The sequence below is a fragment of the Grammomys surdaster genome, unplaced genomic scaffold (genome assembly GCF_004785775.1).
Source record: "Grammomys surdaster isolate TR1022 unplaced genomic scaffold, NIH_TR_1.0 277, whole genome shotgun sequence".
NCBI classification, from domain to species: domain Eukaryota; kingdom Metazoa; phylum Chordata; class Mammalia; order Rodentia; family Muridae; genus Grammomys; species Grammomys surdaster.
Genome location: NW_021604718.1, coordinates 704,840 through 718,490, shown reverse-complemented (window position 1 = coordinate 718,490; position 13,651 = coordinate 704,840). Strand labels below are relative to the sequence as shown.

General features: G+C 56.6%; 1 protein-coding gene across 1 annotated transcript in view; it reads left to right on the top strand.

Annotated features, from left to right (window-relative positions):
- Anks1a (ankyrin repeat and sterile alpha motif domain containing 1A) overlaps positions 1-12,120 on the top strand; it is a 151,625-nt gene extending 139,505 nt beyond the window's left edge. The window contains 11 exon segments of the mRNA XM_028777014.1: positions 806-835; positions 837-959; positions 1,064-1,171; positions 2,086-2,247; positions 3,445-3,570; positions 3,863-3,934; positions 4,250-4,336; positions 6,900-7,037; positions 7,886-8,056; positions 8,783-8,880; positions 10,046-12,120. Coding sequence (XP_028632847.1) covers positions 806-835; positions 837-959; positions 1,064-1,171; positions 2,086-2,247; positions 3,445-3,570; positions 3,863-3,934; positions 4,250-4,336; positions 6,900-7,037; positions 7,886-8,056; positions 8,783-8,880; positions 10,046-10,049 — 1,119 coding nt within the window. The 3' untranslated portion in view covers positions 10,050-12,120.
- Positions 12,121-13,651: the final 1,531 nt, after the last annotated feature.

Sequence of the window (13,651 nt, the reverse complement as noted above, 5' to 3'; positions counted from 1 at the left end):
TCCCGGCCTTGGCCCTCCTGACTCCCTCGACCAGCGGGGGTCATAGGGGTCACATATCAGATATCCTACGTATTAGAAATTCACATTACAGTTCACAGCAGTAGCAAAATTACAGTTATGAAGTGGTAACAAAGGTAATTTTTAGGGTGGGGGGGGTCCCCACAACATGCGGAAGTGTATTAAAGGGAGGTAGCATGAGGAAGGGTGAGAACCACTGACCTAGACCCAGAGCAGGAAATGAGCCCGGCCCTGAGGCGTGCAGACCTCATCCTGTGTCTTCCCTCGTAAGAGCCCAGCCGGGCACGGGGTCCTCCTGCTTCTTTGTAAAGCCCTCAGGCCCTGGAGAGTAGCAGGACCCCCAGGCAGTGAGTGTCTTGCCTGGCCAACTGAGGAGGTTCTGGGATCCTCTTGGCACAGAGCCTAGTCCCATTGGCTTGGCCTGTCACTGGAGGCCCCTTTGGAGTCTCTTGACTCATTAGAGCCCAGGCTAGCCCATCTTGACCCCAGAGAGGCCTGAGAGGACCATTCTCTGAGGCCACACCCTCCACCCCTAACTTGTTCCTGCCAGGGCCATGCCGTGGTCCTTTCACCAGAGTGACTCCTGGAACTCAAGGAGGGGCATCCCCATCCCCCCTCTCCATCCTCCTCACCTACCAGCCCCTCCTCCCCGCAGCCAGCAGCATCTACATCCCAGAGCAGTGCTGGGCTGTGCCGGGCTGTGCCGGGGGAGGGCTCAGGGCAGCCCTCCTTCCTGTGTTCTTGCTCTGTGACTCAGGGATGCTGTTCCTGCCTCCTCACACCGCAGGTGAAGGCCCTTGGCTATGACGGGGTCAGCCCCCCCCTCCGTGCCCTCCTGGCTGGACTCGCTGGGGCTGCAGGACTACGTGCACTCTTTCCTGTCCAGTGGCTACAGCTCCATTGACACTGTGAAGAACCTCTGGGAGCTGGAGCTCGTCAACGTGAGTGCCCCTGGGAGGCCAGGGCCGAGGGGCTGCGGACCCATCCCCCCACCGCTGACCGCTCTTCTTCCTCCTCTCCCTCCTCCTCCTCTGCTCCCCTGCAGGTCCTGAAGGTTCACCTGCTGGGCCACCGCAAGCGCATCATCGCCTCTCTTGCAGACAGGCCGTACGAAGAGCCGCCCCAGAAGCCTCCAAGGTTTTCTCAGCTAAGAGTGAGTTCCAGGAGCCGGGAAGGGTCCATGAGTCCACTGTGTGGATTAGTCCTGGTAACATGACTCTTGGGATAGCACACAGCAGTCCCCGCCCTCACCCACCGGGCCCATGTGCAGGAGTGGTTTCTGTCCTCTGCGAAGGTGACACCTCTTGTTTGCACCCAAAATCCTTCAGGTGGTTCTTAATGAAGGACCACTGGAACTATTAGAAAGGAAGGAAGTTAACAGAACCAGGTCCAGGCTAGGCCCACATCTAGGGCTTGGTACCTAGTTGCTGAAGAGACCCTTCCGATGCTCCAGTGGGCCCACCCCAGTGCCTGCCTCCGAGCTGGGCCTTCCTCAGACCAGCCAGTCCCTGACAGGGCCATAGGGATGCTGGTTGGGGACTCCTGAGCTGTGCTGGGCCCATGCGTGGCTCTGTGCTGGGCAGCAGCCTCACGAAGCAGCTGCTTTTACACATGAGGAGGCCGAGGCAGGCCAGGGCTGGAGCCACATAGGGTTCCTCAGCTCCCAGGGCTGTGGAGAGCAGCTTCCTGCTGGAGGAGCCCGCTGCTCTGAGGCGTTTCCTGAGAGAGAGCTCTGCTTTGCTGACACGCAGCTAGACAGATAGTTCCACTCATGATGAATGTGGGAGTGGCCCTTCCCTCTCCACAGCACAGCCTTGTATGGGCCTCTGCAGGGTGGGCTGCTGGGCTTTCTTGGCCCCTGGGAGGTTTGGCTCTTCCTTGGAACAGTCAAGGCAAGGCCTAGCTGCCTCTGTCCACGTGGGCTTTGGCCCGGACACCACTGTGTGCTGCTGCTTGCTGCTCACTCCTTATCCCCACCCCCACCCCCGCCTCTGTATGCCACCTTGGGCAGCCTGAGAGCAGCTGACGCCTCCAGCCTGGAAATCTCACCACTTTCTTGCCCAACAGTGCCAGGATTTAATCTCGCAGACATCGTCCCCACTGAGCCAGAATGACTCCTGTACAGGGCGGTCGGCAGACCTGCTGCTGCCCTTGGCGGACACAAGCAGGAGGCGGCATGACAGCCTGCACGACCCCGGGGCCTCTCGAGCAGAACGCTTCCGAGTCCAGGTAACAGGAGGGACAGAGTCCGCAGGGGCCATCTGTGAGCTACCATCGGTGCCAGGGGACAGCTGTGGGCTGCCGTCAGTGTCAGGGGACAGTGCCACCTGCTCTCTTCACCCCTACCCAGAGCAAGGTGAGGCCTTGGGCCTCCAGAAGCTCTGACGAGAGCTTCCTCCTGACACTTCCATATCTCTCCATCAGATCTGGGGCTCTCCAGGGGCATGGTCTTCCTGTCTAGCCCTGCAGGCCCCTGCTCATCCCCACAGCAGTCCAATTCTCTCACCCGTCTCAATCCCCAGAGCTTCCTTCTCTGCAGCTCTCTCAGCTCCTGTCCCTCTTGTCCCACCCACCCTGCACCCTGCAGACCCCCGGCCCAAGGCACCATGTGCTCTGCTGCTGTTGTCTAGCTTGGGGGCAGAGCTGGGTGTTTTCCTGCTTCACTGTGCTCCCAGGACAAGGCTGGTGTCATCTCGTTTTATGGGCTCAGCCTCTGGGGCCCTTGCCCTCACAGAGCCCTCTGTCCTAGCCTGTCTGTCCCCCTGCCTTGAAGAGGTCTGGCTCTGCTCCTTGCTGCGAGTAGACTGGCTGCTGTCCCTTCCCTTCTGGGAGAGCGGATGCCTCACTCCCACCCGCTCTGACGCCCTGCACTCATTCCAGGCCACAAGGTGTCTCCGTATCCCCTCCTTCCCACAGCACAGCTGTGAATTTTACACACTTAAACAGTGTCCAATCGTTCAGTTCTCTGTGGAGACCACACACAGTAGACTAGAAGACCGAGGCATTTTCTGAGCCTGTATCTCCATCCCCCTCATTAACTCTTGTCTGAACTCTGGTGGTCCCCTATCACCCAGCTTCGAGCAGAGGGTCTGTTCAGAGAGCATCCATTGCCCAGGACCTGAGGAAGGCAAGGGCAGCTCCATGGCGTCAGCCTGTGTCCTTTATGCTGAGTGGTGCCCACAGCTATGTGCCCCACACGGCCTGGTGTGTCTGAGACAGCCAAGCTCTCCTGTCTGTGACACCCCACAAGCAAAGCACCTCTCTTGGCTCTGGGGCCGCTCGGGCTCCAGCTTGCCCTGCCCTCTGCACCTGAGTCCTGCCCTTGCCGAGGTCACTGGCTTCCCCACGCTTAGGGTACACTAGAGCCTGGCAGTGTGCTTGTGAGCTCCCTGGAGCAGGTGAGTAGTCCAACTCTGTGTTCTACAGGAGGAGCCCAGCGAGACCAAGCTGACCCTCCGTCCGCCCAGCCTGGCCGCTCCCTATGCCTCTGTGCAGAGCTGGCAGCACCAGCCCGAGAAGCTCATCTTCGAATCCTGCGGTTATGAGGCCAATGTGAGTTGCCCCTGCCCTCCCTAGATGGCCAGCCTCCCTCCCTGCCCCCTCTTACCTGGCCCTCAGACTGAACCCAGGCTGAACCCAGGACCCAGAGGACAACCCCTGCTGTGCTAAGGGGAGGGACACTAACCTGAGAATAAGTGGGGGGCTGGGGGGGAGCTTTTCCTGTCAGGGCAGAAGAATGTGTTTTGAAAGATAACATCTAACAGCAGGCTGGCCCCACGTTGGCCAGGCCGTCCTCCACAGCTGCACAAGTGTCCCTAAGCCCACCCTCTGCCCATCCCCACAGTATCTGGGTTCCATGCTGATCAAAGATCTCCGAGGGACAGAGTCCACCCAAGATGCCTGTGCCAAAATGCGGGTAAGGTGGCCGAGTGACAGTCCAGCAGTCAGCAGCACTGGCTGCCCTTCCAGAGACCCTGGGTTCAGCCCTCAGTTCTAGCACACACATTGGCAGTCACAGCCATCCATAACTCCGGTTCCAGGAGGAGCCGATACCCTCTGTTTGCCTCCACGGATACCAGGCAGGCACGGGACATGTGCAGACAAAGCAGCCATACACATAGCATGAGGATGAGGAGGGACGTGTGGGTAGGTGGGAGGCGCTGACCAGAACAGCAAGCAGGGGGACGCCCGTGCAGAAACCGCAGCCTCAGCCCACCCCATGTCTCCACAGAAGTCAACGGAGCACATGAAGAAGACCCCCACAATCATCCTGTCCATCACATATAAAGGTGTCAAGTTCATCGATGCGTCCAACAAGGTATGCTGCTCCGGAGGGCTGTGTCCCCTCTCACTGACAAGACAGCTGAGGGGAAACAACCCAGCAGTTCAGAGGGGCCCATCCGTGCTCACTTGCCTCTGTGTGGCGAGGCAGTACACCAGTTGGGAGGAGGCTGTTCACCTGGTGCTCAGCAAGCAGCAGGGAGGGCAGGGACAAGTCTCTGGGACCCACCTTCCGTGCATGATCCTTCCGGGGACACCTCGTGTCTGACCTGTAGTATTCTGCTCCTGGCCCCAAATGGCCATGACCATCCTGTAACTCAAGTGCACGCAGTCCCCCCACCCCCGGTATCCGTAGAGCCCTTCCAGTCCCAGCACTGTCCAGAAGTACAAGTTCAAAGTCTCCTCTGGGGTTCAAAGCAAATGTTTGCTACACAGGGTCTCACTGTGTAGCCCTGGTTGGGTGGCACTGTGTAGAACAGGCCGGCTTCAAACTCAGATCTCTCTGCGTCTGCCACCATGCCCAGGTTCAAAGGAAAATGCTAATTGTGAGCTCCTGTAAAACTCAGAAGTCAGGGCTGAAGAGATGGTAGCTGGGTCACAGTGCTGGCTGGGCTCCTGCATGGAGGCACAGAACCTGTCTGTGACTCCACTTCCAGGGACACCTAATGCCCTCTCCTGAGCTCCGTAGGCACCAGGCACACATGTGGTGCATGGACATACATACAGGGAAAACTTACGTATATATAAAATCAGTATTTTATAAATAAAAATCAGAAACTAAATCACACACTCCCAAGATAACAAATAGTACAGAATAAAGAGTTTTCACTCTAAAAGGAAGAAATAAAATAGCAAGAAAAGATCAGACCAAAGCAAACCAGAATCCAGCAAGGTAAACAGTGCCCACAGTGTGTCTGGCATCGGGGCACGTGGGGCATTCCGGTGAGCACCAGTGGGCAAGGGAGGCCCTGCTGCTCTGCTCCTGCCTGTCTCTTGAGTCTTGACAGCTCTGGCCGCAAGCGTCCATGTACCTGGTGCCATCCCTGCATTTGCTGGGTCTCCACTGCCTCCACCTTCCCATCCCCACATCTCCCTCTTGCAGACCCCCACGCTGCCTGGCCCAGGCCTTCCTTTGAAACCAGAGTGCAGGTCTCCATGGCCCATATCATTTGCATTCTTCACACCGGCGAAACTAGTGTCACATAAGTGATGCCAAGATCTCCACCCACTAAAAGAGTAGAGGGTCCTTCTGGACCATAGCCGTGGTGGGCTTTGAGCACTTGGATGGTCGAGCATGACCACGTGGGTGGCCGTTACAAGCAGACTGGAGCTGCTCTTCTCAGGAGAAGGCGGCCCAGTGAGTTCTCTTCCAGACTCTTCAATTAGTCCTGGGCTGGGTCTGCCCAGTGCCGGAACTGTCTCCAAAGTCATTTTCCTGTTACTCCAGTGCACAGCATTTATAGTGTTCCTACTGTCTTCAGACACCATGTCCTCCCTGGGCCAGCTTCATCCGGTTCTTGTGACCCAACTATGTGTTTTTCACATCTTTGTCCTTTGGTTCCTGTTCCCAGTTCTCCTTGTAAGCCCGACTAGAACAGCTATAGCCTCCTCCCTCTTACATGCTGGCTGTCACCTCAGCCTCCACCTTAGTCTGTCATCACAGTGTAAAGTTCTCTGTCACAGTGTAACATGAATGGCCCAGTCCCCAGTAGATACCCTCATGAACACGGCATCTCCCAGCCTGCCGAACTTCCTCCAGAATTTCCAGTCAAGCTGTGCTGGCAGCATGCTAATCTTCCTCCAGCCCACATGTCCCAGTTCCTCCACAGACATCTTTGCAAAGGTGTGAGAACCACCACGTATGTGGTCGGGCTAGCCGCCGCAGAGGCTCCACGTCCGTTACTGTGCCCAAGCCCTGAGAGTCAGTTCAGGCACAAAGGGTTTGTCTGCTTTACAGCCCTGTAAGTCTCAGTGGTGGGAGCACACGTCAGAGGAGGCTGTGTATGACAGGAAACAGTGAGGAAGGACCAGGATTATTCTCAGTGATCCACTTCCTATGCCTGGGCCCCACACCCTCTAAACTTCCAAGCACCTTCCAAAATACCACATGAGCCAGGAAACAAGTATTGAGTATGTGGGGCTTTGAAGCACTTCCTGTCCAGAGGGCAGCGGTAGGTGGCACCCATCTCACTGCGGGGTTCCTGGACTTCACCCCTCCTGTCTGCCAGTCCCAGCCCTCACCTGCTCACAGACCCTTGTCCTGGAACCCGACTTCTGTCCCAGCTGCTTTTTCTCTTCCTTGGCACTGGCCCTTACTGGTTCCTTCACTGAAATACAGACTGCCTGAGGGCCACCTCCTGAGAGCCATCTTCCACCCTCCCACGGATGGAAGAAGGAGCACATGTCTGCCTGGGAACATTTTGCTGCCTGTTGGCCATAGTCAGGGGAGAGGCCCTGTGCCTAGATGGGTGTACTCAGACACGGTCCTCGAACCCAGTGAGAGTAGGGTTTGCCTGGAGCTCCAGGCTGGTAAAGAGGTAGGGTAGCCTAGAGGCATGTCTTGAGGAGACCGCGAGTCCCAGAACACATTTTCCTGGCAGAATGTCATTGCGGAGCACGAGATCCGGAACATTTCCTGCGCGGCGCAGGACCCGGAGGACCTGTGTACCTTTGCCTACATCACCAAGGACCTGCAGACTAGCCACCACTACTGCCACGTTTTCAGCACAGTGGATGTGGTGAGTGTCCCCGTGACCATTGCAGGCTCTGGCCTGGAAAGGCAGCAGCGACCATGGCCCCAGCAGGCAGCAGGTGGGCTTAGTCCAGCAATGTCCAGTGCAGTCCTTTTCACAGCCGTGAGTGGCAGCCCAGAAGGCAGCACTCTGGGCCCGGGGTTACCTGGTTTCCCACACAGGTCCTCTGCCTCCCCTCGGCTGCTTGTCAGCCCACTGTTCCCAGCTCCTCAGTCTGCTGGGAGCCGTACACACTGCCCTCGACTCTCCCTGAGACCAGTCACACCCAGCAGGAAGTGACCAGTGTCCAGCTCTCTGGGGCTTCCTCCACACAGAAGATGCAGGGAGTCCTTCAGCCCTGACCTTGGCACCAGATGTCTGTTTTTGCCCCTGGTAGCCAGCTCCATGATCTGGGAACACTACCTCTCCTCTCCCTGAAGATCACATGGGTTAGTTAACACAGCTCTCTCCTGCGGGCGGCTCACATAGACACCCGTGCTGCTAATGTGCTCTGTGCGCACATCACAGGCAGATGGGCTGCGGTACGTTCTACACGTTATTCATTCCCAGTCACTGGGCGCTCCATCCACCTTGGGAAGAGGCTGATGCTGGTTAGCTCACAAGCCAGCCAGAGAAAGCCTCCAGGGAGAGCATAGTCCCCAAGACACCAGAGCTGTGCTGCGGGCATGCCTCTTATATGATGCAAGCATCACCTAGTGCTTGAAGCAGAATCATGCCTAAAGAAACACTGTTCTGCTAAAAATTCCTCTGACCACTTTGAAACAAATCTGTGTGAGGAGGGCGGGTCTGAGGAAGCTGCGCTGCTAGCAGGCACTCTGTCTGCTTCTTCCCAGAACCTCACCTACGAGGTCATCCTGACCCTGGGCCAGGCATTTGAGGTGGCCTATCAGCTGGCCCTCCAGGCCCAGAAATCCAGGACCATGGCGGCCTCTGCAGCATCGATGATTGAGACGAAATCTTCCAAACCGGTGCCTAAGCCTCGGGTCGGCGTGAGGAAGTCTGCAGTACGTGCCCTCCCTCCCACCTCCAAGACACCTCAGGGCTTGGGCGGGGCACATCCACTGTCTTCTCGATTCTTGCCAGCTGCCCCGGAAAACCACTTCCTTTAGTTCCTTCCACCCTGGGTTCCTCTGGCAGGAGAGGGCAGTGTCTTCCCTCATCAGGCCCAACCCAGGGCACGGTCATCACGGGGCTGCTGCACACGGCTACAGCAAGCACCCAGTGACATCCCTGTGTCTGTCTGCTTTGCTCTGCGCCCCAGGTGCCGGTGCCCCCCGATTCTCGCTGTTGTCACTGTCACACCTGCACCACCCACCGTCCTTCCTACCTACCGCTGCCGTCTGTTAGTCCTGGAGTCAAGGTCTTTCTGCTTCCCGCTGTCTTGTGTGTCAGGTTCCCTGACGTGCCCGTGAGCTGTCTCACCCCTTTCCTTCCTGGAGATGCCCTCCCCCGTGTGTCCTGCCCTTTGTCTTTGTTGTGTGTCCTCCCTCTGCAAAGGTCTGGGATACATGTTGGGGTCTTGCCCCAGGCGGAGCTCTCCGGCCCACCAGAGGGACCCAAGGGCTGGGGCTGCAGAACATTGCCCCCTCCCTGCCTACCACGACCATCCTAAGGCTTAGATCAGAAGCCTAGTGCGGCCAGGTTCCTTCCATTCAACAGTCCCCATCCCTCAGACGCTTCACAGGGGGCCGCTCTGGGCCCTGACCCCCCTCTGTCTCCTTGTTTGGCAGTTGGAACCGCCTGATTCTGACCAAGAGGCCCCGTCCCACGCTAGTGTTTCCTGGATCGTGGACCCAAAGCCAGACTCGAAGCGGAGCCTTAGCACCAAGTATGAGACTACTATCTTCTAACGCTGCTCTGTCTCCGCTACCCCACTGTGCCTTTGCCACCCGACCTTCTGCTCTCAACTCTCCTTCCAGCTGCGCCACCAAGGCCCTGCCTCCCTGGGACCCGCCCTCCTGGCAGCAGCTCCTGGTTAAACCACCCAACACTGTGAATCCTCCCCTTGGGCTGAGGACAGCTGGGGGTGACTTGCCTTTGAAGGGGTCTCATAGGCACCAGAGTGGGGCCGAGGCCCCCAAAGCCTCTGTGGCAGGCACTGTGAGGTGTGGGTAGTCTTCCAGCAGAACCACAGTAGCTCCCTCTGAGGTCACTCTCCTTGCCTGGGTCACAGCTGGATGCCAAGAGCTACCAGTTGTCACCTTTCCTGACCCAACCACCACTGTGACCGCCCAGTGCCAGGATGCCCTACACACGGCTGCTCTCAGGAGCTGGTTTCTCTCCTGGTCAGGCCCGGTGATATAGCTTCACCAAGGACAGACTTCTTTCTGTAAGGGGCCAGGTTGGTACCACCATGCCCTTGTGCATGTCTTGGCTCTGATACGTGAGCTGTGACTCTCCGAACTACGGGTCCCCGAGGGACCTGTGTGTGCTCAGCCCCTGTCTGTGCTGTGGGCCTGGTTCTGGAATCCAGCTCACTGCAGTGTGCCCTGCACACAGCGCGCCTTCTTCCTTCTCGGAGTGGAGCTGCCCTTGGACAGGGTAGATCCAAGCAGCTTCTGAGGTGTCGGGGAGCATTCTCATACTTCCTCTGGTGGTGGGGTCCTGAGACAGCCGGTGTCCAGCCGTCCCTGGCACCTGCCTAGGAGCTAGCACCGTGAAGCTCAATCTCGGAGGAAGCCTCACATGCCTGACATGGAAAGTTCAGTCTAGATGGCAGGGGACAGGAGTGATCCCTGTGGCCGTGGTGCACACACTGCAGTGGAAGCGCCCGAGTCAGTCAGCACCCGAACAGTACGCCAGGGCTGGCCTTTCGGCTGCCTACCTTTCCGTGTGCCTTTTGAGCAGATGGGCCAGGAGCAGCAGTGGGCTGTGGGCTGTGGAGGGCTCAGGGGAGGCAGGGACCTTTGTCTGCTGTGTCCCTTTCCGTGTCATCCACGTTGCGCAGGCTCCTCGGTTAACTCTCTCCTCCCCCGCTGTTTGCTTCTGCCAAGCTGAGCCACTGAGGAGCCACACTGTGCTGCAGAGCCGTGGCCGTGGGGAGCACAGGCTCCTGCCCCCAGCACCGAGAGCCTCGTCTGCAGCTCTGAAGACCCAGGCCGAGCCCTGCCGTAGGATCTCCTATCACCTGCTTGGCCTGGGCCTGCCGCCACCTGCAGAACCCTGCCCTGGCAGCGAAGACGCCAGGCATCTAGCCGAGGAGACCGGAACTCTGGATGGCCCGAGAAGTGGCCTGTCCAGGACATGTGTTTTTAATAGGAAAAGTAATCCTTTTTATACATTTTTAACACTTGCCTCCAGCCTCTCGGTAAAGCTGCCAATCTTTAAACAAGACAGGAACTGAGACTGGCCCGAAACCCTCAGCCTCTGCCCTCAGAAGGGCTCTCGGCCTGACTAAGAGACATGAGGACACACTCTGGGCGATTTAGGGCAGAGTTGAGGCTACTGAGGTGATGACACAGACATTTCTTGGGTTCCCAGTGGGGATGATCAAGTAGTTTCTGGTGCGGGGGACTCCTTAGTACTCACCTGTTGGTAAGCACTGCCCGAGGCCGGCCACTGTCCCCATGCTGCTGCCAGGCTGACAGAGCCATGTCAGATAGGAGGGGCCATGTCAGACAGGAGGAGTGGCTTTGTTAGGGGCATTAATGAGACCGCAGCTCACCAGCCTGGGACTTGATCTGGCCTCGCTCTGATAATTTTTGACTGTTGTATCCTCTGTGGCAGGCTGGGCACATCTGTTCCAGATGTGGAAAAGGCTAGTCGGGGAACAAGCTGATTTCCCCGCTGTGGTCTTGGGGTCAAGCGGGTGTTGTTTCAACTCTTCTGCTAGCTGGCTTTGCTTTCTGAAGTGACTTGGGTGGTGGTCATCCCCCTGGGCTGACGGAGCAGAGTGCTGGGGGCAGCACTCATCCTGGTCCCGGGGACAAGAAGCCAGGCTCGAATGGCAGCCATGAGGTCAGAATGGAAAGCAGGGGTTCTCTCTGCTACCCCTGTGGACTGTCTGCCTGCTGTGCATTTAGCACAGCAGCTGCCGGGGTGCAGCTCCTCTCTAGGAAGGAGCCAGGGGTCCTCCACTGCTAGGTAGGCAGCAGCACTTCCCTTCCTGCCTCGGGCTCGCAGCCCTGGAAAGCTGCCCTCGGCTCCCACCATTCAAGAATACAGAGAGACCCTAGGTTCCTGATCAGTTGTGCCGAACCCCTTCCCTCTGCCGGAGGTGAGCTGAGCGGGCTCTGCGGTGGGTGCAATGGAAACACTGTAGACACTACTACGAGTTCAGATCACAGGCGGGCACTTCCTCCTCTTGACGCTGCTATGTCTTATTTATTCAGGGTGTTTTCTACCAGAAAGTCTTGGCTTGTCTGCTCAGCGTCTCTCTCAAGATTGGTTTCTGAGTATTCAAGAAACTCCTCTTCTCCTCTCCTCGGGGTGGGTCTCTCCTTTTCAGGGCAGGTGCCAAACGGAAGGGTCTGCCTTTGGCACTCGTGTGACAACCGAGGCAGTGCCTGAACTGTGAAGGAGCCATTCTGATAGGGGTGGTAAGAGTGCCCAATCCCTCCCAGCAGCAGCCACAGGCTAGGCTGCTGCCCTGTGCAGGAAGCCCGCTCCTGCAGGCCCTGTGTCCCAACAGGGTACTTTGGACTCTGCCTCGGGTTGCCCACTTAGGGGCTCTGAGCTGCTTTGGGTTTGAGCACTCAGACACGGCTGCAATCATCAAGACGGTTCAGTTAGCTTGTGAGGTGCCCAGACCTGCCCTGCAGGTCACGAGGGGTTATTGCTCATGGCGGACAGTGGGACTGGATTGTAAGAAAAATGTTATTTAATCTTTGTTTCCATATTTTGATACTTGAATTCCCGTTTTGTTTTACTGTACATAAAATTGTTAATCTGTCCGACTTTGTTTGAATCATAAACACCTTGTGGTACCAAACGTAACCAAGCTGTGCGCTGGCACAGACCAACCTCACTGCAGAGTGTGCACACCCGGGCTTCCGGCTCGGTTTCTTACTTCCGTAGCTGTACAGCTTAGGACTGACTGGGCTAATAAAGGAGAGCGGTAGAAACCGGCCAAAGCTCTGGAGTCTCTGAATTGGAAAGCTTCTTTTCTGGTGTTAAGTGTGGACACAGGCCAGATGCCACTGCAGGTCAGGTCAGGGACACATGTCCTCTGCTTGGCTTGAATGACAGTTTGGCAGTCTCTTGTCCTTCAGCAGATAGATGCCAAGCAGGCCCTGGAACAGTCAACCCTGTTTGAAGCAGGGACCTCAAGGACATGACTGTGAACTGAGAAGGGATACATGGCCACAGATGGCCCCTGAAGACCTCTGTAACAGTGTGGGGCCTCAGGCTGAGGCAACTGTTCCCCCCTGGTTGCCTGGTGGTGCATTCACACGGCTCACTGCCCAGAGCTCTATCGCAGGGTCTTCCTGGAAGAAGCCCTCCCGAGCACACTCCAGATACGTTTTCATGTACTTAGCTGTATGTAAAGCCAAACATCTCTGCACTGCGTGCGAAATGTAACCATTCATAGAAGCAAACAACTGGAATTAGTATCTGTGCCACATGAAACAAAGGGTGGGCTGATAATAGCTGTCACAAGTAAGCAGGACATCTGCTTCCCCTATCTAGTACAGTTTAAACCTGGGACAAATTAACAATGGGAACAACATTTAACTCAAAAAGCCAAGCAAAACCCATTCTAGATCAGCACCAGGAAAGAGGCAGCCTCACAAGGCAAGGTGTTTCTAGTGTTTGCTCTACTTTAGCCAAATGCCAAGGGGACCCTGGCTGTCCACCTCTGCCGTAAGACACCCCAACAGTGCAGGGTCAGGCTCTTCATGAGGGACGGTTGAGTGCTTGCACCCACCAGTGAAGAGGAGCTGTACACCCCAGGGCAGCCGAGGTCAAGGGAGGAACCTGGATTTCTGCCCAGCGTGGCTGTAAGGTAATGATACCATATCATTGCCTTCTCTGCAGAGTAGTGAACTACAGCAGCTCAAACAGGTATCAGTGAGACAAACAAGCCCAGATTCCAGACTTGTCAGTCTGTTTGTCAGCCCTGTGTTGTGACACATGTCCGTAGTCAGCTTTCAGGAGGGCTGTGAATTAAGGGCAGCCTGGGCAGAGCTGCAGCCAACCGGATTATCTGGTAGGATTGTTCCAAAAAGGAAAATGACTACTAAATAAACAAACGCCAAAATCCCAATCCTGGCAAGAGACACAAACCTGCAGACACAGCCGAACAGACCTCAAAACAGATAAGCCCAAAGAAATCCTTGCCAAGATACCAGTAGTACGGCAGAATCAGATTTCTGAAGAAAAGATCATTCTTGAAACTAGCAAGAGAAGAGGTCGGGGAGGGTAAAGACCTTGCCAAAACAGAAAAGGCCATTTGAATGACACAGGACTTGTCTTCACCCCTCATAGCTGGACCTGGTGTCACATGGCTTGTCTCAATTCTGTGACTTAAGGAGCCAAGGCAGGAGGCGTGCCTGCCACGACTTGAGGTTGCTCTGGGTTATAGCATGAGCTCCAGTACATTTCTGGACTAAGGTGAGACCCTACCTTAGTCTAGAGAGCATAGAGGGAGGGGAGGGAGG